Below are 27,519 nucleotides of genomic sequence, written 5' to 3'. Positions count from 1 at the left end.
CTTCTTCCCCACGAAGAAGAAGCCAGCACCTACAGGAGAAGTCGAGGGGCGAATGAAACCCTTGGCCAGGCATTCTTGGATATACACCCTCATCGCTTCACGTTCAGGACATGAAAGATTAAATATCCTACCCTTAGGAAGCTTGGCACCAGGCACCAAATCGATAGCGCAATCGTAATCTCTATGGGGGGGCAACACCTCGGAGGCCTCCTTAGAAAACACATCGGCGAAGTCCTGAACAAACTCAGGAAGTGTGTTTACCTCCTCCCGGGGAGAAATAGAGTTAACAGAAAGACATGACATCAGACATTCATTACCCCATTTGGTGAGATCCCCAGTATTCCAATCAAATGTGGGATTATGCAACTGCAACCAGGGAAGGCCTAAAACCAGATCAGACGATAATCCCTGCATCACCAGTACAGAGCACTGCTCCAAATGCATGGAGCCAACCAGGAGTTCAAAAACAGGAGTATGCTGAGTAAAATAACCATTAGCAAGGGGTGTTGAGTCGATTCCTACTACAGGGATAGGATAAGGTAAATCAATACAAGGCATCTTTAGAGACATAGCAAATTCCACAGACATGATATTAGCAGATGAGCCAGAATCCACGAAAGCACTGCCCGTGGCAGACCGGCCAGCAAACGAGACCTGAAAGGGAAGCAAAATTTTATTGCGTTTCACATTAACGGGAAATACCTGTGCGCCCAAGTGACCTCCCCGATGATCACTTAGGCGCGGAAGTTTTCCGGCTTCTTATTCTTGCGCCTGGGACAGGTGTTCAGTAGATGCTTGTCGTCCCCACAGTAGAAGCAGAGACCATTCATTCTGCGAAACTCCCTACGTTGTCGAGGGGACATGGAGGCCCCGAGTTGCATAGGTACCTCCGAGTCCTCCGTGGAGGGGCGAGGAGACGGGACCTCGGGGGGAATCGCAGAAAAGTCAGAGGGGAGCACACTGAAGCGTTCTAGCTGACGTTCCCTGAGACGTCGGTCAAGTCGTACTGCTAGGGCCATAACCTGGTCAAGGGAGTCAGGCGAGGGGTAGCTAACCAGCAGATCCTTCAGGGCGTCAGATAATCCTAACCTAAACTGGCACCTTAGGGCCGGATCGTTCCACTGAGAAGCTACGCACCACTTCCTAAAATCAGAACAGTATTCCTCAACCGGTCTTCTACCCTGACGTAAGGTCACCAGCTGACTCTCGGCTAAAGCAGTCCTGTCAGTCTCGTCGTAAATGAGTCCGAGGGCAGAGAAAAAACGATCAACAGAGAAAAGTTCAGGGGCGTCAGGAGCCAAGGAGAAGGCCCACTCTTGGGGCCCTTCCTGGAGTCGGGATATGATGATACCCACCCGCTGGTTCTCGGAACCTGAGGAGTGGGGCTTTAGGCGGAAATACAGTCTGCAACTCTCCCGGAAGGAGAGAAACGTCTTACGGTCCCCTGAAAACCGGTCAGGTAACTTGAGGTCGGGTTCTAGAGGTGAGGTGAGGGGTACTACTAAAGCAGCGTCACCCTGATTGACCCTTTGGGCCAGGGCCTGGACCTGTAGGGAGAGGCCCTGCATCTGCTGGGTCAGGGTCTCAAGGGGGTCCATGATAGCGTCAGCGTAGGAGAAATGGTAGACTAGGTAAGGGCTTGTAATTATGTAATGGCAGGAAGGAGGTGAAGGGAAAGTGAGCCCTAATCTACCCACCGCCCTGTCCCTGCCTACTTGCAACGACCCGCCCTAGGCGACGAGGTACAACTGGGCGGCGGTCCCTACGCTGGCTAAGTGCACAGGAAGACAAACAGGGAACACGCAAGGGAAGGGGCAGTAGCCACGGAATGCCACGAGGAAACGGGGCGGCGAACGAACAGTCAGGACCAGGACGAAGTGAGTACACCCGAGCGGACACGGAGACAGAAGCAAGCCAGGGCAAGCAAAGCAGGTCAAGCAGAACTGCAGCAAGGCAGAAGCACGGCAGAAGCAGGCTGGAGCAAGCAGCAGTGGGGCCAGGAATCCAAAAGAATTACAAGCACTGAGGGAGAGCACAGGGCAGGTAATAAAGGGCAGGGGGCGGAGCTAACTCCGAGAGACCAGGCCGCGATAGGCTCTCCCACTCCTGAGCCTGCCACCCTGGTTGGTGGGAGAAGGTGTCAGTCGAACAGGTCTGGCCTCAGGTGTGGATTGATTAATCCCAGGAGTGTAGCTAGATGAAGTACCTGGCAGATCCCTAACAGCAAATGTTTTAGGCTGTTCAGGAAAAATGCTGCAAGGTAAGAATGCTTTCAAAAACAGAAGAAGTGATAATAGTTTTTTTAACAATTAACAAAACGCAAAGTGGATGAACAGAAGAGAAATCTAAATCAAATCAAATTCTGTATGACCACCCTTTGCTTTCAAAACAGCATCAATTCTTATAGGTATACTTGCACATTTTGTAGGATTATAGTCAGGTGTATGATTGACGATTTACAGGTGATAATGATAATCATTTTCATATGTAGGTTAAAAACATTCATTAACTGTAACAGAAACAACTGTGTAGGAGGCTTAAAACTGGGTGTGGAAGTGCCAAACTCTGCTACAAAGGTGAGGTTGTGGAAGACAGATTCAAGCCACAGGTCCACTATGGCATGACTGAGCACAGCAGCAAGACACAAGGTAATTACACTGCATCAGCAAGGTCTCTCCCAGGCAAAGATTCCAAAGCAGGCTGGGGTTTCAAGATGTGCTGTTCAAGCCCTTTTGAAGACGCACAATAAAACGCCCAACGTTGAGGACTGTAGACGCAGAGGTCGGCCAGAGAAACTTAGTGCAGCAGATCAAAGACACATCATGTTACTTCCCTTCAAAATCAGATGTCCAGCAGTGCCATCAGCTCAGAACTAGCAGAAACCAGTGGAACACAGGTACATCCAGCTACTGTTCGGAGAAGTCTGGCCAGGAGTGGTCTAAATAGAAGAATTGTAGCCAAAAAGCCATGCCTAGTTAAAATTTGAAATACTTGGCTGTAACAGAAGGCAGTTTGTTCTCTGAAGGGCTGGAGAGCCGTACAATAATGATTGTCTGCAGGCAACAGTGAAGCATGAAAGAGGTTTCTTGCAAGTTTGAGGCTGAATTTCAGCAAATGGAGTTGGGGATTTGGACAGGATTAATGGTGTCCTCAATGCTGAAAAATAGAGGTAGATACTTATCCATCATGCAATACCATCAGGGAGACGTCTGATTGGCTCTGAATTTATTCTGCAACAGGACAACGACCCCAAACATACAGTCAATGTCATTAAGAACTATCTTCAACGTAAATGAGAACAAGGAGCCCTAAAAGTGATGATGTGGCCTCCACAGATCTCTGATCTCAACATCATCGAGTCTGTCTGGAATGTCATGAAGAGTCAGAAGGATTTGAGAAAGCCTATGTCCCACAGAAGATCTGTGGTTAGTTATCCAAGATGTTTGTAACAACCTCCCTGCCGAGTTCCTTCAAAAACTGTGTGCAAGTGTACCTAAAAGAATTGATGCTGCTTTGAAGGCAAAGGGTGGTCACACCAAATATTGATTTGATTTAGATTTCTCCTCTGTTTATTCACTTTGCATTTTGTTAATTGATAAAAAAAACTATTAATACTCCTATTTTTGAAAGCATTCTTGCATTGCAGCATTTTTCCACAACTGCGTAAAACTTTTGCACAGCACTGTATACATACAATTCACACATGAAGCAGTAGAGTACAATCAGAAATGAACTATGAGATGTATATAGTTGTAGTGAAAACAGAAACATGAAAATGCTGCACTCTACAATAACCTAATATACTTTCATTAGTCCAATCACTTATACCAAAAGCAAAATTTTGCAGCTAGAGAAGGGAGGTCATGAGGTAAAGAAATTCCCTGCAGTCCCTCAACACATCTGACTTTTTAAGAAATTGTGAACTTGAAAATCGGAAGTATACTTTAAATGCTATTAGTAAAAAGTACAGTAATTTGAAATGTAAGATCTTAGTTAAAAACAAAATAACTTTTTTTTACAACTAGTTAACTTGGACGTGATGTCCCTATCTGGAAGACTGGCAGCGAGTGAAGCAATGGGCCGCAGTGCTGGAAACATTCTTTTTTCAAAGACTGTGGGTTCAAAATATTTTTGCTTCACTACATCCAGCACAGTTAAGGGGTTTTTCAAAATGCACCCGGATCTTGAAAAAATAAAATCTTGATGTGATGCTTGTTTAAATTGGCATACAATTGTTTTTTTTTGTTTGTTTTTCAGAATGAAACATAAAATAATCGAGACAATGAGATTCTGAGCTATAAGTAAAACAAATACTTTATTACCCCTAGAACATACCTGAAAGATGTGATGCTTTTTAAACGCACCAGTTCTTTTAAATCTTTCCGATCAATGCTCGTCTTCCGAAGGTCTAAGCAAATCTTTGCTTTTGACGTTTCCAAAACTTTCTTTAATACAAACACATCAGGTGGGGTAAGGCGGGTGTCCACAAATGAGAGTTTTTCATTCAGTGTTACAACCAAACAATGCATAAGACGTGGGTTATTTGTTCCATATACACAATGAAAAACTTCAAGCAGTCTGTGAGGGCAGAGCTCCGAAAACTGCAATGTTCGAAAATATTCAGTCATTTTCTTCTGTTTTTTTAAATGTTTGGTGAACTTTGTACTGGAACTTCCACTGTCATGAAACAAGAGACCAATCAGAAACCTCCGTACCATGTCTGGACAACTTTCTTGGTTTCGTCTCTTTTTATGGTCAAAAGAAACATATCTGACCAAGTTTCTGTCATTTATACTGTCAAGTATATGAAGTGCTGTAGAAAAGTTCTGGACCAGTGCATTGAAAGGCATATGCTGCATGATATTGTCAGAAGGTAGTTTTTGAGTTTGTAATTTTAATTTAGTTTTGTCAGATTCAAAATCAAGACCTGTGCAGTTTTGTATGGCTGCCCCTTCACCAAAACAAGAACCAGGAGCATGCAAGTTTTTCTGAAACAAGTCATAGTATAATGCAGCTAAAGACAAAGGTAATTCTTTGTTTCGAGTTTTTAAGTTTGCTTCTGCAAATAAGCACATCATCTTACACATAAAAGGAATATAACAGAAGCTGAACCCATACTGGTAATCTTTAATCCATTCTAGGGCATTACTGAAATCTGGCCTTTCCTTAAAATACTCTTTTATGTACCATTCCACCTGACTGGGAGAAAATCCCATCATCTCTATGATTTTGTCAACTTTTGCGAAGTACTGATTAAGTTTTTCTCTGACTCTTGCAGTTATCATCAGGGTGCACCCACGTAGTACCTTTTTCTGGAAAAGGCCGGTAAATAAGTCTTTTACTTTATTGGTTTTACTTGGTGATGAAGTAAAGGAACCATGAAGAAGACATTCTGGGTCCTGAAATTCATCAAAACCGTCAAAGATGAGGAGAACCTTCTCTGGATTTCTCAGAATGTACTGGTAGACATCAATGTTCTTCTCTGGAGCACAAGAAGACAACTTGAAAAGGAAATCTTTAAAACTGTACTGCTTATATACATCCAGATTTCTACACTCAAAATAAAAAACAAAGCTAAAACTTCCGAACTTCCCAGCTGACCATTCGTGGCAGACCTTCTTGACAAGTAGAGTTTTACCGATTCCTGATTGTCCAAGTAGTGCAATAATTTTAGTCTCCATTTCTTTTTGGTCTTTGTTCTGAAACAGATTCAATAGTTCAAGGGTCTCTCTTTTCTTTTCAGCCAAGTCATAATTGAATAATTCCTTCTCTGCTGTTTTGCTAACAACCTTTCCAGTTTTAGGATTGATCCCACTGTTTACAAGGTCAGTTTCAGTATACAGGAAATCCCTTTCCGATGCAAATGTTTTCTGGTATAATTGTTTCTGTGCTTCAATAAATGAGTTTACAAGTTCTGAGGGAAAGATAATAAAAATAGTGAGTGACATTAAACACGTGAAATTTATGTAAGGCATTTAAAGGGGTTGTTCCACAACACATTTTTTTTCCAAAAGCTCCCAAACACATACAAAAGAGCATATGAACTGTTTCAAGTATTCTACTTGAAAATACACAGTTTTTGGTTGCTTGCTGACTTCATTTCCCCCCTATGCACCTCACCGAACTGGAACAATTGTGGGAGGGATTCAGGATAGGCACACGTAATGGCAATAGACAGGCTGTTTACTAAAGTCCCATAAGTCATTATGTGTGCCCTTCCTTCATTGGTCCTCCACCAGCCTCTGAATCACAGCTTTCGCTGTCTCCTTCCACCCTAATGTGTTGCATACCAAACATCTATAATTGTAGCGTCTGCATACTGGTATAGCAGGGATCCCTTATTTTCTTTGTAATAATGACTGTGAGCGCTAATCCTCCCCCCACCAATGTTTCTAAAAGTCCATTTCCAAAAACATACTGGGGCAGGATTACTTTTGCCGCGGCAGAATTCTGGCTTAAGTTGTGCCTTTTTTTGGGAGCAAATCAACTTTATTGTTTGATTTGCGCCAAAAAGAACAGATGTTTGCGCCTCACTAGACACTTTTCAAAAGTGTCTATAAAAGAGGCGTGGACAAGCATAAATGGGGTGTCGCTTAAAATGTGCCATTGCACGTCAAAATGTTGACATAAAAAACTGGCGTGAACTAAGCCAACTAAGAGGTGGTATAAGGAAGGTGCACCAAATATATCATACAGCACACCCTCTCTCTACCAGTGCCTCCCCATACCCAGGTCACCACAACTACCTTAGCCTCAATACGCATTACCCAATGAATGCTCCTAGACATGCTGACACAGCTTCAGGGAAAGAAATACTGCAAATTCCAAAAGACTGACAAAACTATAAAGTCATAAAGGGTTTTTTATGAACACAATAACAAATGCAGATGGTTTTTAGCCAATGCCCTTAAGGTACAGTCACATGTGGCAGATTTTGTTGCAAACATCTTCTGTGACTGAAAATCAGTTCCATTTATCTGAATGGGGATGTATCTGCAGCAGGTGCATGGATTTCTGCAAGTTTCATTCAGATGAATGGAACTGATTTTTAGTGACAGAAAATTTCTGCAACAAAATCTGCCACGTGTGACTGCATCCTTTGAGTGAGATGATCCCAAACATACGTACATCTCAGAGATCAAGCTCCCTGTGCGCCACACCTTCACCACCCGTACAAAAATTGCTCTTGCTCAGCAGCCTTGTGCAACCTCTAGCCCTCCACACCATCCAAAATAGAGCTCACTAGGAAACATTTAAGATGTCAAGCTGTTCAATAAAATACTGATAAACCAGATTGAAACTACAACATTCTGATACTCCATACATTGATCAAGTGCTATTCTGAGAGGTTAGAGAAAACTCTAAAATAGCTCTCAGCCTTACTCCTGAAACCCCTTTCTATTCCTGTCCACAAGCACTAAATAGGTACTTTAGAAGGGTTAATTGGTATGGTGATAGTATAGATATTAAAAAATATTGGTCTCAGTCGTTGTTGCAAGTGCAGGACCGATGCCAGTGGTCAAGGTGCATGGATGGCTTTCTGACATATAATGCCACTCTTTATGGCTGTTCTGTGTCACCCCTTCTATTTATTCCTAGAGCTTTTCCTGTAGCCAGTGACAGCAAACTTGGATAACTCGGATCTTCAGACTGCTTATGCAGAAGACATCATTTTTTTCACGTCGCAATCTCTTAGCTAGTTACCAGTCCTAAAGGGAATTGAGTAGCAAGGCTACAATAAGTACAAAGAGATGGCGCTACACAATATTGACATGCTGGTAAAGAGTCTTCATGGTTGGCTAAATTTAGACACCCTACAAAAGTGAAGAGTAAAATGGAAGGACAGGTACACTTACTATACTTTTTGTTCTCCTGTTGTAGAGGTTGAACTTGTGTCTGCTTCCACAGGTCTGGATTCTCTGTAACCATTTCTAAGAATAAACATATTTATAAATATGTATTGTATACATTTTGAAAGTGTATCAGGGTTAGGTCCTGTTCACACCTACTTAGGAGGCTCCCGTTTGGGGCCTCGGCCTCGCAGATCCGGTCGAAAATACCGGAAGCAGAGCATGCTACGCTACTGTTTTAAAAAACCACAGAAACCCCGACGGAACCCATTAAAGACAATGGGTTGCGTCGGCAGCCGGTGGTGTCCTTGGTTCAATGGAATCGGCGTGTCCGGTTATTTCCTTGTTCTGCTCCTCTGACGGAGCTGAACAACAGAATTTCAAGCACAGGTGTGTACCGGCCTGACTGAGTAGAAAAAAAAAAGACAAAACAGTAATTCTGGAAGAAGCAGTTTTTTTTTTATAGTATTAAACCTGAAATCTGGTCAAGAAAACTATCAATGTTGATCTTTTTGTATAACCAATCTCTTACGTCCATATTAACTGTTAAATGGGTACTCGCATCTTAGACATTTATTCCATAGAGGTGCGCGACCACTTCTCCATTCATTTACACGTGGATGTGGCAGCTGCAGGACAGGGTCAAGGGGCACACTGTTCTGAAGATAGGTGCGGGTCCCAGAGGTCACACTCCTGTGGGTATGCCATATATGTCTATGATGGGAATAACCCTTTAACTATAACCAGCCTGCAGACTTTTTAAAATATATCAAAGCCAATTTCCAGCAAAAAAATAATTAACTGTTCAGTTTAAAAACGATGGAACCAAAAAATACCTTTTGTGGGGTAGTGGCACATAGAAGCCGCTTCTGGTGAGTTTGGCAAATCAGCTGCACTCGGTGCAAAAGGACTGCAGGAGCCATTCCTATCAGGAGACGGTGGAGTGCTTGTATTTGCAGAAAGTGCAGGGCACTCTAGGTCAAACAACAGACAACATATTCAGTTAGTGCTGTATTATTACAATAGACTTTGCATTACAGATATAAAAACAAAAGAAGTTTAGAAAAAAAATAGACTAGAACTGAGAGTTTTTCTCAATATTAAGGAAAGTATCTTATTTTGTCTTAGGGCCTGTTCACATCAGTGTTCGGTTTCCGTTGATGGGTTCCATCAGACCTTTCCGTCGAGGGAACCGATCTACGGAAACGCAAACGTAAACCATAGCTTCCCTTTGCATTACCTTTAATTTCAATGGTAATGCTTCTGTTGCTAAGGGTATGTGCACACACACTAATTACGTCCGTAATTGACGGACGTATTTCGGCCGCAAGTCCCGGACCGAACACAGTGCAGGGAGCCGGGCTCCTAGCATCATACTTATGTACGATGCTAGGAGTCCCTGCCTCGCTGCAGGACAACTGTCCCGTACTGAAAACATGATTACAGTACGGGACAGTTGTCCTGCAGAGAGGCAGGGACTCCTAGTATCGTACATAAGTATGATGCTAGGAGCCCGGCTCCCTGCACTGTGTTCGGTCCGGTACATGCGGCCGAAATACGTCCGTCAATTACGGACGTAATTAGTGTGTGTGCACATACCCTAATGGTTTCTATTTGTCTCCGTTTCATAAGGTTTCAGTTTCTTTGACGGAATCAATAGCACAGTTGACTGTGCTAGTGTTTCTGCCAAAAAAAATGGAAACCTTACGGAACAGGGACAAACAGAAACCATTAGCATCGGAAGCATTACCATTGAAATTAAAGGTAATGCAAACAGAAGCTATGGTTTCCGTTTGCCTTTCTGTTGATGGGTTCCTCCGACAGAAAGGTCTGACGAACCCATCAACGGAAACCGAACACTGATGTGAACAGGCCCTAAGCCCTATAGGATTTAAGGCCTCAGTAATGCGATATCACCAAGCTACATAGAAAGAAAAGCGCTAACTCAGGATTTACCGCACCACCTGTATTTACCAGAACACCAGTAACTCTTGCTGCTACTGGGTATTATGGTTTCAGAAAATAAAGCTTATTCTTTGTATAATGAATAGTTATACAATTTTCCAATACACTCTTTATGTAAGCCGTGCACTGGTGTGTCCATCACATAACCAGGACAGATTTTTATCCACTTGAAGTAAACAATAAATGTTTGTATTAAATGACAGCAAGCAAAGATCTTGAAAACCATGAAGAATTGATATAGAAAGTATATTAGAATTTTGTTAACTTTTCATTATACAAAGAATAACTTTTGCTGAAACAAACCATGATACCCATTTAATCTCAATTGCTGGGCAACCTCTGAGCATATTTTGGACATAAATAAAAGGTTTATTTTTATTTTTTTCATTAAATAATTGTACTTTTTTTTTTATTTTTATTAGCTGATCTGGTGAACCAAATGCTGGCAGCAAGAAGTCCCAGTATCCACATGGATACCAATAGATCAGTTACCCATTCACCTCTCTGTGCCTGGTCAAAGTGTCACACAGCGTCAAGTTCACCACAAGTAAACTAACACTAGTAAAGTAGAAAATCCACTTTTTTTGGGGGAATAGCTGCACAAGAGTTCTGTTAGGCCAATTTCATATACAGAGTAATGATGCATCTTCATTGGCGGTTTTTGTGCTTTTTTTGGGGTAGGGGGCAGATGGTAATTTATAGTTTATGGTAAAATATCAAAAACCTACATACACAGAGTTTTGGTTTGTGTAATTTTTTGGAGCATTTTTGGGGCGAGTGCCAGACAAAAAAAAAAACACACACAAAAGCCTTGTTTGAAGGAGGCCTGTTATTCATTTTTTTTGTATGATGATTAAATAGTAAATAGCTTAGATATCAATAAAAAAATAGAAACATAAAAGCGACAAACTAAAAAACACTGGTAATGTACACGATCAAAGAGATAGACCAGAACTAATGGGTTAATGATATCTAGCTCATGTTCTTCCTCCAGTTGCTGTCTTGGATATAAGAAGTTAAAAATGTACAGTCTCATTTGCACTCCATTGTAAATTGTACTATTATTATACTGTTAATTATTCAAATACAAACCCTCACCAAGTATGGGGGTGGGAGGTGTAGTTGGTACACATGCCAATACTGATCCGGGTGCAGGTGCTAGGAAGCAAATCACAAAACAACATATTTTAGACAAGTGTATGAATACCATGGCATTTGATATTGAATAATGTGAAGATCATTTGACGATTACTGATTTCAATACTATGAAATTCTTCTGGGCCCCCACTCTCACAGGGCCGCATTGTCCGCCTTTATGGTATGTATGTCTTTGGTCATCAGCGCTTCCTATACAGGGCTGATAGCAAGCTAAATCCCAATGTGTCCTGTGCTAACCTCGTACATAGCCAGGCTTTATTTATAAGAGCTGCGTGGGTTAATAATGATACTATGTTATTTACCCAATTATCAGTACTGTGTAGAAAGCATGATACAGGCAGATTAACCCCTTAATGACCGCCGATACGTCTTTTTACGGCGGTCATTAGTGGGCTTTATTCTAGAGCGCCGCTATTCAACGTCGCTGCTGTAGAATAAAGTAAACAGAGCAGGGAGCCGTGAAATCTCCCTGCTCTCAGCTGCCAGAGGCAGCTGAGGGCTGGGGGCGTCCCTGCTCTGCCGGGTGAGATCGATATTAGTATCGATCTCACCCGTTTAACCCTTCAGATGCGGTGCGCAATAGCGAGCACCGCATCTGAGTGGTTTTGGAGAGAGGGAGGGAGCTCCCTCTCATCTCACTGACACCCGGCGATAAAATCGCCGAGTGTCTGTGTCTTCTATGGCAGCCGGGGGTCTAATAAAGACCCCCAGGTCTGCCTGGAGCGAATGCCTGCTAGATCATGCCGCAGGCATGACCTAGCAGATGCCTGTCCGTTTTAAACGGACAGGCTAATACACTGCAATACAAAAGTATTGCAGTGTATTATAATAGCGATCGGAGGATAGTGAAGTCCCCTAGTGGGACTAGTAAAAAAGTAAAAAAGTTTAATAAAGTTAATAAAAAAAAAAAAAGTGAAACAAAAAAAATGAAAAACCCAGCTTTTCCCCTTACAAAATGCTTTACTACGGTATTAAAAAAAACTACAATAAAGCAAAAAAGTTACACATATTTGGTATCGCCGCGTCCGTAACGACCCCGACTATAAAGCTGTTACATTATTTAACCCGCACTGTGAACGCCGTAAAAAATAAAATAAAAAACAATGGAAAAATTGCTGTTTTCTGTTAATCCTGACTTAAAAAAAACGTGATAAAAAGTGATCAAAAAGTCGCATCTACTCTCAAATGGTACCAATAAAAACTGCAAGTCGTCCCGCAAAAAAACAAGACCTTATACAGCTATGGCGACACAAAAATAAAAAAGTTACAGCTCTTCGAATGTGACAATGGAAAAATGTAAAAAATGGCTTGGACATTAGGGCCCAGAATGCAAGCAGGGGGAAGGGGTTAATACATTGTTTTCAATAATGGGAGACCTGACACAGGTAATACTGGGAGTGGGGGTATTATTCTACAAAGTATTTTCAGCTTTGCATGGAAGTCAACAAACATGTCAATCATTTTTAATAAAACATCATAGGTTTGTTCACATTTTTGTGGTTCACAGAAAAATTCCACCTAAATAATATTCACACAAGGGTCCATTCATAGAAATAAACAATTGATTTATGTAAAATAGCTTGTAAATGTGTTTTGAATGATACTGAAGTCCATGGCTATTATCCTTTCTGCCAAGAGGCTGCATTTAAGTATATCTGAGGTTTGATGGCTGTGCTGCCCGGACTAGAAAAACTCTGTACCCCTCACTGCCATGACCAGGAAGGAAAGTGAAGTCATGTTTCAGTTCAAAAAAACAAAACAACATAAAATAATACATATATAATACATATTTTCTTGTTGGTATATACATTTTCGGCACCTACCACTGGCCAACCTCAATTATTAGTTGAATCCTAGAAGACTATATAGCTATTTAGAGACAACAGACAAAAACATGAATTACCTGGGCATAATATTACGTTTGCGATAAATTGAAAACTGGGAGCTGGAACCACAGGAAAAGGATGGCATGTGTTTCCTTAAAAAGAGAAAGAGGAAATTGCTTCATCTGAACGTAAGTAACGAATGAACGTTGTGCCAGTGTAACACTTACCTGGTCCTACAAGAGATCCTGCAGTGCTAAATAAGTAGGGAATTTTTGCTGAGCTTAAAGAATAGGGTGTTCCATTTCCAATGAAGCTTTCATTTAATGCTGGGGTTTCTGTTGAATGAATAACAGACCTACTTTACAGAATATACATACACATTTTTATATATATATATATATATATATATATATATATATATATATATATATATATATATATATTACAAGGTAGGATGGAGTCTGCATATTAATGTACAGTTCTCCACAGCCTATGAACATTATTTACATGTAACTAATATGAACTGATGTAATTTTCAGAAATCTTATGATACATCACTGTACTTATAGTGTGGTAGAGATGGACAAATGCATATGTACAGCTTGGAGTAGCCAGGCTGCCTAGTGTTATGTGTACTGTAAATGCAAATCACACTGTAATATACTTGTAAAATATTGTATGAAGCAATGGTGTTCTGTTGTTTGTAATAGACACACAATTAGATTCGGTAGTGCGCCTAGAAGACTTTGCACCAGGCAGCAACAAACTACACATTAGATCAGAACCTTGCTACTGAGATGTACTGTAGAACACGAAGAGCACACCTCTCATCATTGAATTCAGGTGCTTCATTCAGTCCCATTGCCACATGTATATAAAATCCACCACCTAGCAATGTAGTCTGCCTGTACAAACATTTGTGAAGAAATGGGTCGTTCTAAAGAGCTCACTGAATTCCAGCGTGGTGCTGTAATATAACAAGTGCCTCCTAGATATTCCACGATCAACGGTGAGTGTTATTATTGCAAAGTCCCAATCCTCCTCTGGTACGAACATCAGCACAAAAACGGCACCGGGAGCATCATGGCATGGGTTTCCATGGTGAGCAGCTGCATACAAACCTTACATCACCAAACACAATGTCAAGTGTCGGATGGAGTGGTGTAAAGAACGCCGCCACTGGACTCTGGAGCAGTGGAAACGTGTTCTGTGGAGTGATGAATCACGCTTATCTATCGCAGTCTGATGGACGAGTCTGGGTTTGGTGAATGCCAGGAGAACATTACCTGCCTGACTGCATTGTGCAAACGGTAAAGTTTGATGGATGAGGGATAATGTTATGGGGTTGTTTTTCAGGGGTTGGCCCTGGCCCCTTAGTTCCAGTGAAGGAAAATCTTAAAGCTTCAGGATACTAAGACATTTTGGACAATTGTATGCTTCCAACTTGTGGGAACAGTTTGGGGAAGGATCTTTTCTGTTCCAACTTGACTGTGCCCCCGGGCGCAAAGCAAGGTCCATAAAGGCATGGTTGGGTGGGTGGGTTATTTGGGTATGGAAGAACTTTACTGGCCCACACAGAACCTTGACCTCAATGACCTCAACTCCATCGAACACCTTTAGGATGAATTACAATTGAGTTTGAGAGCCAGGTCCTCTCATCCAACATCAGTGTCTGACCCCAAAAATGCTCTTGTAGAAAGCCTTCCCAAAAGAGTGGAAGCTGTTTTAGCTATAAAGGGGGGACCAACTCCATATTAAAGCCTATGGATTTAGAATGGGATTTCAGAAAAGCTCCTGTAGGTTTAGTGTGGAAGCGTCCCAATACTTCTGTCCTTATAGTGTATGTAAAGATGCAAAAATTAACCCAAATGATATGCATTAAAAGATATATTTAAAAATTATTTTAAAACGCACACGTCATCTGTTATACGTGTTTCTTCTACAGAATTTGTTTGTGTAGGTGAGGCCTTCATTATTCCGACGGAAACCTAAAGAAAACCTCCCTCTTGTGTGATAGTTACTTTATGTCACTTCTGATGCATCCAATATTCACCTGAACCTTTCTTCTTTCTCTTCTGTCTTGGTTTTTGAGAACGAGGACTTTTTATTTTAGGACCTTGAATAAGAATACAAATAATAATGTAATATGGGTGGCACAGTGGTTAGCACTACAGTTTGCACGGTTGGTTGTTCCTGCTTGCCAATGACTTTAGATTAATAATTTTGACTGCTGTGACTCCTAATACAACCAGTGACAAAATTGCATTTCTAACTTTTGATTCTTGACTCAATTCGGCTATGCTTTTCAATACAAGGGGATTCCTCATAACAATGTGTACTGCGTCATATACATTTTCTAAGAATTAAATAGTAGACATATGCAACTGTATAGGCATACAGTTGCATATGTCTGAGGCATACGTTCGCCAGCATACTTTAAATGTGCCTGGTAAGCAGTGTGCAAAGAGCCTTACTCGAATAACTGTAGACGTAAAATAATAAACAGCAGTTCCACCTGGCATTGCTGCATTAACCCCTTAATGACCAGCCTATTTTAGACCTTAATGATCGTCTCATTCAAAGAGCTATAACTTTTTTATTTTTGCGTCGACATAGCTGTATAAGGTCTTGTTTTTTTGCGGGACAAGTTCTAATTTTTAATAGCACCATTTTGGGGTACATAGAATTTATTGATCAACTTTTATTAACTTTTTTTTGGGGGGGGAAAAGAAAAAAAAACTGCAATTTCGCCACACTTTTTTGCGTCATAAATTTACGCCGTTTACCATGTGGTATAAATAACACAATAACTTTATTCAGCGGGTTGTTACGATTGCAACAATATCAAATTTATATAGATTTTGTATGATTTACTACTTTTATACAGTGAAAACACTTTTTTTTCAAAATTATTTGTTTTTGTGTCTCCATATTTGAAGAGCCATAACTTTTTTATTTTTTCGCCGATGTAGTTTTTTTTTTGCGGCACGAATCGTAGTTTTTATCGGTAACATTATGGAGTAAATGCGACTTTTTGATCACTTTTTATCACATTTTTTTTAAGGCAGGATTCAAAGAAAACAGCTATTTTTGCATTGTTTTCTATTTTACGACGTTCACCGTGCGGGTTAAATGATGTAATATCTTTATAGTGGGGGTCGTTACGGACGTGACAATACCAAACATGTGTAACTTTTTAACTTTATTTTGTTTTTAAATAATAAAGCAGTTTGTAAGGGGAAAAGGTGGAAAGGTGGGTTTTTCTTTTTTTGTTTCACTTTTTATGAAACTTTTTTTTTAAACTTTTTTATTAGCTCCAGTAGGGGACTTCACTATGCGATCCTACGATCGCATTTATAATACACTGCAATACTTCTGTATTGCAGTGTGTTATGCCTGCCCGTGCAAAACGGATAGGCATCTGCTAGGCCATGCCTCAGTCATATACTACAGGCAGACCTGGGGGCCTTTATTAGGCCCCCGGTTGCCATCGGAGACACAGACACGGGTGTCAGTGAGATGAGAGGGAGCTCCCTCCCTCTACCCAAAACCACTCAGATGCGGCGCTCGCTATTGAGCGCCGCATCTGAGGGGTTAAACGGGTGAGATTGATGCTTATATACCCGGTCGAGCAGGGATGCCCCAAGCCCTCAGCTACTTCGGATAGCTGAGAGCAGGGAGATTTAACGGCTTCCTGCTCTGTTTAGTTAATCTGAGGCAGCACCGTAAGAAGGCTATTGCATTGGAATAAAGCCCGTTAGTGGCCGCCGTAAAAACACTATGGGGCGATCGCTAATGGGTTAAATATTGATTGTGCAATGTGAAAGTGATAGCCCCAGAGGAAAAAAAGTGACAAACCAAATGAATGCCAAATTGTGAACATATACATTACCATTTACCTCATCTCACATATGATTAATGGGGAAGATAGAGCACCTAGCCAAGCAGAAGACTGGCTGAATTGGGAGCAATCTCCAAATTTGAAATATAAATATTATTCACCCCTTCCCGCTGCAGCCACTTTTGACGATTCTGACAAAGCCTTATTTTTCAAATCTGACATGTGTCACTTTATGTGGTAATAACTTTGGAATGCTTTTACCTATCCAAGCGATTCTGAGATTGTTTTCTCATTACACATTGTACTTTAAGTTAGTGGTAAAATTTGGTCGATACATTCAGTATTTAATTGTGAAAAACACAAAAATTTCGCGAAAAATTGCAAAAAATAGCATTTTTCTAAAATTAAATGTATCTGCTTGTAAAAAAGAAATAGTAATACCACACAAAATAGTTGCTGATTAACATTTCCCATATGTCTACTTTATGTTTGTTAAATTTTTTTAAACATCCTTTTATTTTTCTAGGACGTTACAAGGCTTAGAACTTTAGCAGAGATTTCTCAAATTTTCAATAAAATTTCAAAAGGCTATTTTTACAGGGACCAGTTCAGTTGTGAAGTTACTTTGAGGGGCCTATACAATACAAACCCCCATAAGTCACCCCATTTTAAAAACCGCACCTCTCAAAGTATTCAAAACAGCATTTAGAAAGTTTCTTAACCCTTTAGGCGTTTCACAAGAATTAAAGCAAAGTGGAGGTGACATTTACAAATTATTATTTTTTTTGCATAAATTCATATTTAATCCTTTTTTTTCAGTAACACTGAAGGTTTTACCACAGAAACAAAACTCAATATTAATTGCCCAGATTCTGCAGTTTTTATAAACACCCCACATGTGGCCCTAGTGTGCTAATAGACTGAAACACAGGTCTCAGAAGCAAAGGAGCACCTAGTGGATTTTGGGGCCTTCTTTTCATTAGAATATATTTTAGGCCCCATGTCAGGTTTGAAGAGGTCTTGTGATGCCAAAACAAAGGAAACACCCTAAAAATAGACCCTATTTTGGAAACTACACCCCACAAGGAATACATCTAGGGGTGTTGTGAATATTTTGACCCCACAGGTGTTTCATAGATTTTATTAGAATTTTAAAGTGAAAATGAAAAATAGAATTTTTTTTCAATTAGATGTCATTTTAGCTAAAAAAAAAAACATCAAATTCCACAAGGAATTAAGAAAAATAAGCCCCCTAACATTTGTAAGGCAACTTCTATGGAGTATGTAAATACCACATATGTGGACGTAAACTGCTGTTTGGGCACACGGCAAGGCCTAGGAGAGGGAGCGCCATTTGGCTTTTTGAGTACAGATTTTGCTGGATTGGTAGTTTCGGCACCATGTCGCATTTGCAAAGCGCCTGAGGTACCAGTAGAGTGGAAACTACCCAAAAGTGACTCCATTTACGAAACTACACCCCTTGAGAAATTCATCCTGGGGTGTAGTGAGCATTTTGACCTCACAGGTGTTTCATAGATTTTATTAGAATTGGGCAGTGAAAATGAAGCATGTTAACCCCGCAGGTGTTTTCCAGAAATTAGTGTGCACTCGATGTTACAGAGTGAAAATGGGAATTTTTCCATAGATATGCCAATATGTGGTGCCCATTTTTTAAATAAAAATGTGTATCAGTGTATTTAGCTGAACTTTCTAATTACTTTTATTAAAAATTATATTTACTTTTTGAGATACAGCTGCTTTGTATCCTCTATACATAGCAGCTGTATCTTGCGTTGAATACGGTATCCGTCAGGTCCACGGGACTGACGGGTTCAGTGTCAGCAGGTCCTGTGTGGAGAGAGTTTTCTTTTTAGATCACCTCTGATGCAGTATTTACTCAGGGATTCTGGTTGCAACACTGCATAAATACTATTTATTTAAAAAAATATACTTTAACTGCTACAGAATTCTGCAGTGGACGAACATCTAACCATTAGTTTGCAGATAATACAACACTTTTTTTACACTCACAATTTTTTCTTGATCGTTTGCTTGCTGGTTCTTCTTTATACTCTCCTGGTTCCGTTAATCTATCTGTAAATAAATATAATCATTACATATAGATAGATAGTATATTATTTTCTGGGTATAGCTTTCATCACTCAAATAAAAAAATAAAATAAACAAATATATATATATATATATACACACACACACACACACACACACACACACACACACACACACACACACACACACACACACACACAGTGCATTCGGAAAGTCTTCAGAACCTTTCACTTTTTTTTACATTTTGCTGAGACCTTGTGCTAAAAGAAAAAAAAAATCAAGTTGTTACCCATCCTTCTGCCATCAATTCCCCATAATGACAAAGCGAAAACAAAATGTTAGAAATGTTTGCAAATGTTTTCAAAATTATTAAAAATGAAAAACTAAAATTTTGCATGGACATAAAAAATTTAGCTCTGGGCATCTCATTTTTCCAGATCACCTTTGAAATGTTTCTTCACCTTGATTGGAGTCCACCTGTGGTAAATTCATTTTAAAGACATGATTTGGAGACACACCTCTGTCTATATAAGGTCTATCAGCTGACAATGCATATCAGAGCAAAAACCAAGCCGTGAAGAGCAAAGAACTGCCTCTTGAGCTCAGAAACAGGATTGTGTGGAAACACAGATCTGGAGAAGGGTACAAAAAAAATTCTGCAGCACTGAAAGTTCCCAAAAGCACAGTGACCTCCATAATTGCAAATAATGGAAGAACTTTGAAACAACCAGGACTCTTCCTAGAGCTGGCCGTCACACCAAACTAAGTAATTGGGGGAAAGGGCAATGGTAAGGTGACCAAGTACCCAATGGTCACTCTGGCTAAGCTCCATAGATCCTGTATGGAGATGCGAGAAAGTTCCAGAAGGTCAGCTATCACTGCAGCACTCCACCAATCTGTGCTTTATGGCAGAAAGTATCTCAGAAAGACACATGAAAGCCCACCTGGAGTTTGCACTCCTAAAGGACTCTCAGACTGTGAGAAACAAGATTCTGTGGTCTGATGAAACCATGATTTAACTTTTTTGCCGCAATTCTAAGCATCATGTCATGACAGGGAGACTTGTTGGGGTTGAGGGAAAGATGAATGAAACAAAAGTACAGAGATATTCTTAATGAAAACCTGATCCAGAATGCTCTGGATATCAGAATGGGCTAAAGGTTAACCTTCCAACACGACAATGACCCTAAGCACACAGCCAAGACAACACAGGAGTGGCTTAGGGACAACTCTGTGAATGTCCTTGAGTGGCCCAGCCAGAGCTTTGACTTGAAGACAATCGAACATCTCTGAAAAGACCAGAAAATGGCTGTGTACTGACGGTCCCCATTCAACCTGACGGAGCTTGAGAGGATCTGCAGAGAATAATGGCAGAAAATCCTCAAATCCAGGTGTGTAAACTGTGTGGCATAATACCCAAGAAGACTGGAGGCTGTTATAGCTGCCAAAAGTGCTTCAACTAAGTACTGAGTAAAGGGTCTGAATACTTATGTCCGTGCAATATTTTAGTTTTTCCTGTCCAAGAAATTAGCAAAGGTTACTAACATTCTGTTTTCACTTTGTCATTTTGGGGTATTGAGTGCAGAATGATTTTAGCACAAGGCCTCAACATAACAAAATGTGGAAAAATTGAAAGGGTCTGAAGACTTTCCGAATGCATTGTATATATTTATATATAATTCCTGATTTAAGAACAAAGCAATAAAACATTTTTTTTATAGCTTCAGTCCTATTTTAACAGATATTTCATGCTGATCGCATCCCTGTTTAAGTACCTTTTGAAATATGTTGTAGTCTGGCCTTTCAACTACATATTACAGTTTATCTTAATGTGTCTTACGCTTAAAAAGGTTGTAGAACCTAAAAAGGTCAGAGCTTTCTCACCAGGGGTAAATTATAATGGAGATTTCTCATAACCCTTCACATTATTCAGAGGTCCAGGACTTTCCCATTAGATCCCACTGAAATAAGAATAACCTTATGACCAAGTATTCTTGAAACTAAATTGTGTATAAAGCTAGTAGTGTGATGATGATGATGATGATAATATGTGTGTCAGCATGAATAGACAAGAATAGTGCTACAATAGCGCTTCAGATAAGGTAGGAAAATGATTGTTAAATTTCCCACCAGGGCTCTGAAAGTTACATTTTTCCATAGAACAACAATTTTTTTGTTTTTTCCAAAATCCACATAGTTAATGTAGGTAGTGGCTGCATCATTTATCCCACTAGATTCTGTGAGCGAGACAAAACAAACATGTTACATACATTTCAGAATATTTTAACATTTGCCCCCTTTAAGTTCAACTTACTCAGCAGATCATCCATATGATTATTCCCATCACCATTTGTGTAATTTACTAATTCTTCAATATCTGAAAAAGAGAAATATGTTAATATTATGTGAAGCACCAGGACATGAGTTTTACATGAATAGAGAGCCTGGAATCATTTCAATAGCACCTTGCTAAGATAAACACCTGGTAAAGTAAATCTAAAAATTATATGTCTGAAAGTGGACAACCATTAAGAACTGGAGAATTTGTCACTATGACCAAGAAAAATAAAATCCTATACATTAGTCATATCAATAGGCAGAGTATGTATATGTCCTAAGGGAACCCGTCACCCCTTTCTACTCTCCAAAGAACAGCATGTACAAGAAGGGAATGCATGCTGGTCCTCACAATCCATCGGCTCATTTACATATGATGCAGGAAAACGTTATAATACAATTGAAGAGGCGTTGTGCATCTTTCTATGGGATGGATAGTGAGAATCAACATGTATTCTATGTTTGTACATGCCAGTGTAAGTGGTTTATAGATTAGAAAGGAGGTGACAGGCTCCCTTTAATAAAAAAAAAATTCTGCTCGCGTAATATTTGACATTGGTTTATGCATATCTACAGCTGAACTTGAAAATTTTAAAGATACAGATATAAAGGCTATGGAAACCCTGGAACACCTTTAAATAAAACAATGTATTATGATGTTTTAAGCAACTTTGTAATTGTTCTTTATTAAAAAATCTATTTACTTTTTCAGGTACAGCTTCTATGTATCCTGGATACATACAAGCAGTATCCTACACTCAGAGCCAAATCTGTAATGTCAGCGGGACTGACGGCTTCGGTGACAGTGGGTCCACCTGTTTTCGATCACTTCTAAGTTTAATAAAAAAAACAATTACAAAGTTGCTTAAAACACCATAATACATTGTTTTATTTAAAATCCAAAAAAGAGAACGTGAAGCAGTACTCAAATAAAGTGAATTTCGTTGTGGTTCCATGTTGGATGAATAAATTCACTTTATTTGAGTGCTGCTTCACGTTCTCTTTTTTGGATATCTAATACATAAGGAGAGGTCACTCCTTTATTTTTGAAGCTTTGCACCAGCCTAGTCAGGCATTTGTTCACAGTGCTGCTCCAATCCTTTGCTTTTTTCTTGTTTTATTTAAAGGTGTTCCAGGGTTTCCATAGCCTTTAAATCTGTATCTTTAAAATTTTTAAGTTCAGCTGTAGATATGCAGAAGCCAATGACAAATATTACACGAGCAGAAAAATGTATTTAATAAAAAAAAAAAAAGTGTTCAAAGGTTTACATAGCCTTTAAGGCGATTCCCGTTGGCCAATTAACGTTATGATACGCTCATTTCCAAGTGATCCTAACATTAATTGGCCAGCATCTATGCAGATCTTGCGTAAACATGCTGCGGTAAAAATTGTTATCAGTGGCACGATTGGTAAGTGTAAATGCCACTCATAGTGACATCAACATTTACACACGGCATTCCTGCTTAGTGCACGCTCTTGTAAGAGCCATTGTTAGGCAACTAGAAAAGCCCCAAGGTGCCATCGTATAGATTCCATGACTTATCTGACATTTATTGACATGGTGCATTATTTGCATTGATGAAAATGAGATTTGTTGTTTTCACCACCATATTACATACAGCCTGTTGTCTCTCACTTTAAAAATACTTGATGGCTGTGAAATCTAGGGATCATGCAGGAAACCATGATAATAGCACCGATGGTGGACATCTTTGCTAAAAGTATCTATTACGGAATGGTTGGCATCACTCTGTTGATGTTGGAGACATTCATTTTTTTAAAGAGAAGGGTTTATCTAATACTTGATAAAACACGGTAACAGCTCTTAAAACTTTCTAGCTATCACTCTTCAAAGAATCTAGATAGTATTTATTGTATGTATCCAGACACAAACAATACTTATCCCTGGGTCACCAACTAGAGTGGAAAAAGAAATGTATCCTAAACTATCATTCTAAGGGCTTATTCACATTGTGTGGTCAAATCCCGGTTTCTTGCAGCGATTACCACAAAATTACGACAAAATGCACCACACCGTATAAATATACCCATGTTGCTTTTCCTGTAGTGAACTTTCCTGCTCAACCAATTAGAGAGCTAGTTGCACTATTTAAATCCCCTGTAAATAGTCTTTTGCACCCTGAACCTGGTTGTACTGACATCTTGTACCTGAACCTGTTCTACTTTTGTTAAGATTAGTTTGTTCTTAAACCCTCTGAACTGCAGACCTGGTTTTTCATTAGCTCTACATCACCGTTACCGAATCCTGAATTGCCTAACTCCCTTTCTGTTTACCACTTCTGTTTCACGTACCCAGTTTTACGACATCATCACTACCGAATCCTGAATGGCTGTTACCTGTAGCAACCATATCTTTAACCTTTCACATATTGGTCTGGTTCCCCTGTCGCATATCTAGAGAACTAATTACAGGGCAAGTTAGGGGCACCAAAGTCCTGGTGCCAGCGTAGTGCTTTATACCCAAACTGAAGTCAAGGGAAAAGGGGATGCTATAGGTGAATTGTGCCAACCAGTAGATTCTTTCTCTGGGTATTGTAACAGTTCCAAAATTATTAACCCATTCTGGTCTATTAAAAGCAAAACTAGACATTTTAATAGATAGCATTCCAGCTACGTCATACTCTCAATCCAATAACAAAAGCTTCCAAACAAAAACAAGAAAAAACAACTCACCCACTGTTGTCAATGTGCTTACAAAATCATCTGAAAAAGAAAATTTGTATCAGTTTTACATCATTCAGAGATTCAGTACTGACAACTGGAGAAGTATCCCCCCTATATAACTGAGAGGATATGTTGTACAATGACAGCCAAAAACAAAGACATGTTAATCATTAAGGATAAAATTTACGTCGCAGACCACCGCCATTCCTTACCTGGCAACGCCCGCTACCACAGTCCATTGACTTCCTGCCAGAGTCTCCCTCCTAGGAGATGCCAGCACTTGCGACTGGCAGGCCCTGCTCTTCCTGTTAAGGTGCGCACCCTCGACCCCGGCCTTAAAGGACTAGTGCGCGCGCACATGTAAAAAGTTCCCTAATTAAACCCTGTCCATCCTGGACTATGAGAAAGGCTCCGCCCTTACACTCCCTGCCTAAGCGTTGTTGTAGTTACCCCATGTCTGTCTTGCAAATAGTCCCTTGGTATTTTCCTGCTCCCAGTGTTCCTGTGTCCTGCCTCCTATTTACTGTATCCCATGCTGTGCCTTGCTCACGAGCCTGTATCGTACCTGAGCCGTCCCTTGCCTCACCTGGTGGAATACTCCACGTGTGCAGACGCCCGTATTCCGGGATACCATCCGCCACGTCTGGCACAACCCACCACCTCCAGCCCCATCTGTGCCAGAGCCCTTGCCGCCATCCGGACTATCCCAGGTCCCCTTCTGCTACACTCCTACCATAGACTATGTGCATAGACTGTGAGTTGGTCAGCTGCCTCTCCGCTACGACGGAGCGGCCTAGTGGGTCCACATACCCCTAGATCGTGACAATGTCCATACATAAACAACATTCTGTTAAACCAAATAGCAATTTCCTAGATCTCTTTTTATGATCCACCTAATTAGATTATTATTGGCAGTTTGCCTATTTTCCCAGCACATATAGACTATAGTTAGGTCAAGTGTCTGATATCAACTCCAACACTTCAACATACTGTATATGATTAATTTACGGTTGCATGCAGCAATAGTGAGTAATGTCAATCTTTAAAGCTAAACTCAGGTAGTGTTTGATGTTAACATTCTGATATATCGACAGATGAATGCAACTGTATGCTTGTACAGTTGCATATGCCATTCACTACCATTAAAAAGAAATCTATATTGTGTTGGAGCCGCGAGTTACCGGCATACTCTAACCAAATATATGCCAAATTGGCACCCTCTTTGCATATGTTTGCTCATTACATTCTACAGGCACGGCAACATTTATGTCAGCAGATTTTCCACGCGAACAAGGCAACAGTGCAGCACAGGTGTGGTGTGAATCGATCCTAAACTGTTCTGAGTAGTATTTGAAGCATGCATCAAACACAGCCTTAGATGCCATTAAATAGGTTTTCCCACTAAAGCAACCGTAGCTTGTTTAATATATAATGCAAAGTTAGCAAGTTTTACAAATATAAGTAAATACAAATTTTGTGACTGAGTGAACTTAGTATTTTTGGACTGCAACATGTTATTCAGATCCGGAGAACAGAGTAAAATATTCTATTGGCTACTTACCTGTGAAAAGGTCTTTACAGTCAGGAAAAATCTCAAAATCTAGAGGAAAAAATAGGTTAAATGTTAAAGAGACTTTGTCACCACATTATAAGTGCCCTGTCTCCTACATAAGGAGATGGGCGCTGTAATGTAGGTGACAGTAATGCTTTTTATTTAGAAAAACGATCTTTTTTCACAAAGTTAGGAGCGATTTAAGTTTATGCTAATGAGCTTTCTTAATGCCCAAGTGGGCGTACTTTTACTTTCGACCAAGTGGGCGTTGTACAGAGGAGTGCATAACGCTGACCAATCGGCATCATGCACTCCTCTCCATTCATTTACACTGCACTAGCGATATAGATATATCGCTATGTGCAGCCTCATACACAAACCCTAACATTACTACAGTGTCCTGATAATGAATACACATGAAATCCAGCCTGGACGTCATGTGTACTCAGAATCCTGACACTTATGACTCTTTTTTTGTGAGATTCCAGCAAAGGATATGAAATCTCGCGAGATCTTGGAGCTAAACGAGATTTGGTTTCACTTGCCGGAATCTCACAAAAAAAGATTCAGAAGTGTCAGGATTCTGACTACACATGACGTCCAGGCTGGATGGTCATGTGTATTCATTATCAGGACACTGTAGTAATGTTAGGGCTTGTGTATGAGGCTGCACATAGCGATATATCTATATCGCTAGTGCAGTGTAAATGAATGGAGAGGAGTGCATGATGCTGATTGGTCAGCGTCATGCACTCCTCTGTACAACGCCCACTTGGTCAAAAGTAAAAGTATGCACACTTGGGCATTAAGAAAGCTCATTAGCATAAACTTAAATCGCTCCTAACTTTGTGAAAAAAGATCGGTTTTTTTAAATAAAAAGCATTACTGTCACCTACATTACAGCGCCCATCTACTTATATAGGAGACAGGGCACTTATAATGTGGTGACAGAGTCTCTTTAATGTGTATTTGTCTTAGGTCTGTTCATGCTGCTAAAACCAATCTTCAGTTCCTGCATATAAGAAATAGACTCAATTTTAAAATAGACACAAAAAGTTGGTGGTCTAGGTTGCACCAGCGAAGCTTCAGCTTTTGTGTTAATGCATTTACATTCTGCTTTAAGTTAAACCGGTACTGCAGGAGATTTGGAGTATTATATGGCGGCCATACAAATTCATGGCTGTCTATGTAATACATGGATAGACCTGGTGCGCCACAGTTAGATCCACTCTATGTAACCAGCTCTCAGCCCATGAAGGGGTGTCCCAAGCAGGAGACACGTGTATGATATTCATATGCCCTAACTAAACCATCTCACTAAGACAACCCCTATGAAGATTATATTAAAGAAATGCATATAGAACTGTTCCCTGATAAAATGTTATTGGAGTCTTCCAATAATAAAGACCTGCATGACTACGATGATTTTCAACATTCCCCCTAAACCTCTGGCACCCAGCCAGAGGGAACTTTGAAGTCCATTACTTAACTTTTTTAAGCTGTTCACTGAAGAAGTTCAAAATCTTCACATAATAATGCAATTCTGATACCAGGAAGTTGGACTTGAAATATAATGTTTCCTCATTTTAACCACAGGTGTAATCATGATAAACACACGGTAGGTAAATAAAAAGTAGACTTTGTTCAGATTAAAATATATTTTAATTGTTTTGCTTATATCCACTCAAACTAGCAATTGAATATATCCTAAAATGCTACTGACCTTCCATATCCATGTCCTGTAATGGACATGCTATATCTATATCATCGTATAACAGCTTCAGGAAGCCCTCTGTTGAATGCAGGACTGATAATTCATCAACTGTAAAAATAAAGCATATAAAATACATCAATATCAGTGTTCATTTTAGGAATTCTATGCACAGTGTAAAGCGGACCTATCCTGTCGAACATGTTGTGCTACCTGCTAAGCAGCATGTTATAGAGCAGGATGAGCTGAGCAGATTCATATATATTTTTATGCAAAGAAAATCACTATGATTTTTAGTTTATTGATATAAATTTTTAGATCTGTTTTTCCCTCGCGTCCATATACAAAATAAAGATATTCCATTTGTAATAGAATCGGTTTTTGAAATGGTTCTAATATTCACCTGTCTTATCTTGTCCTTCAAGACCGGTGGACGGTCTAAGCAACAATAGCGCAGTATTAGCAGACGAGCTAAAAACAATAATCGTAAAAGCAGTTTATGACATCTTAACAGAAATCCTCT

At 40.0% G+C, this 27,519-nt stretch overlaps 1 protein-coding gene across 1 annotated transcript in view; it reads right to left on the bottom strand.

The window, feature by feature from the left end:
• The window catches only part of CIITA (class II major histocompatibility complex transactivator), a 69,091-nt gene extending 41,997 nt beyond the window's left edge, over positions 1-27,094 (bottom strand). Inside the window, exons 1-12 of the mRNA XM_075831336.1 lie at positions 27,009-27,094; positions 25,295-25,333; positions 23,743-23,772; positions 21,025-21,087; positions 18,672-18,734; positions 14,853-14,915; positions 13,027-13,134; positions 12,877-12,951; positions 10,914-10,973; positions 8,687-8,824; positions 7,857-7,931; positions 4,336-5,914 (exon numbers count right to left, since the gene is read on the bottom strand). Coding sequence (XP_075687451.1) covers positions 4,336-5,914; positions 7,857-7,931; positions 8,687-8,824; positions 10,914-10,973; positions 12,877-12,951; positions 13,027-13,134; positions 14,853-14,915; positions 18,672-18,734; positions 21,025-21,087; positions 23,743-23,772; positions 25,295-25,333; positions 27,009-27,021 — 2,306 coding nt within the window. The 5' untranslated portion in view covers positions 27,022-27,094. The remainder of the gene's footprint in view (positions 1-4,335; positions 5,915-7,856; positions 7,932-8,686; positions 8,825-10,913; positions 10,974-12,876; positions 12,952-13,026; positions 13,135-14,852; positions 14,916-18,671; positions 18,735-21,024; positions 21,088-23,742; positions 23,773-25,294; positions 25,334-27,008) is intronic.
• Positions 27,095-27,519: the final 425 nt, after the last annotated feature.

The sequence above is a fragment of the Rhinoderma darwinii genome, chromosome 6, assembly GCF_050947455.1.
Source record: "Rhinoderma darwinii isolate aRhiDar2 chromosome 6, aRhiDar2.hap1, whole genome shotgun sequence".
Taxonomy (NCBI): Eukaryota; Metazoa; Chordata; class Amphibia; order Anura; family Rhinodermatidae; genus Rhinoderma; species Rhinoderma darwinii.
This window is presented reverse-complemented; position numbering and strand designations above follow the sequence as displayed.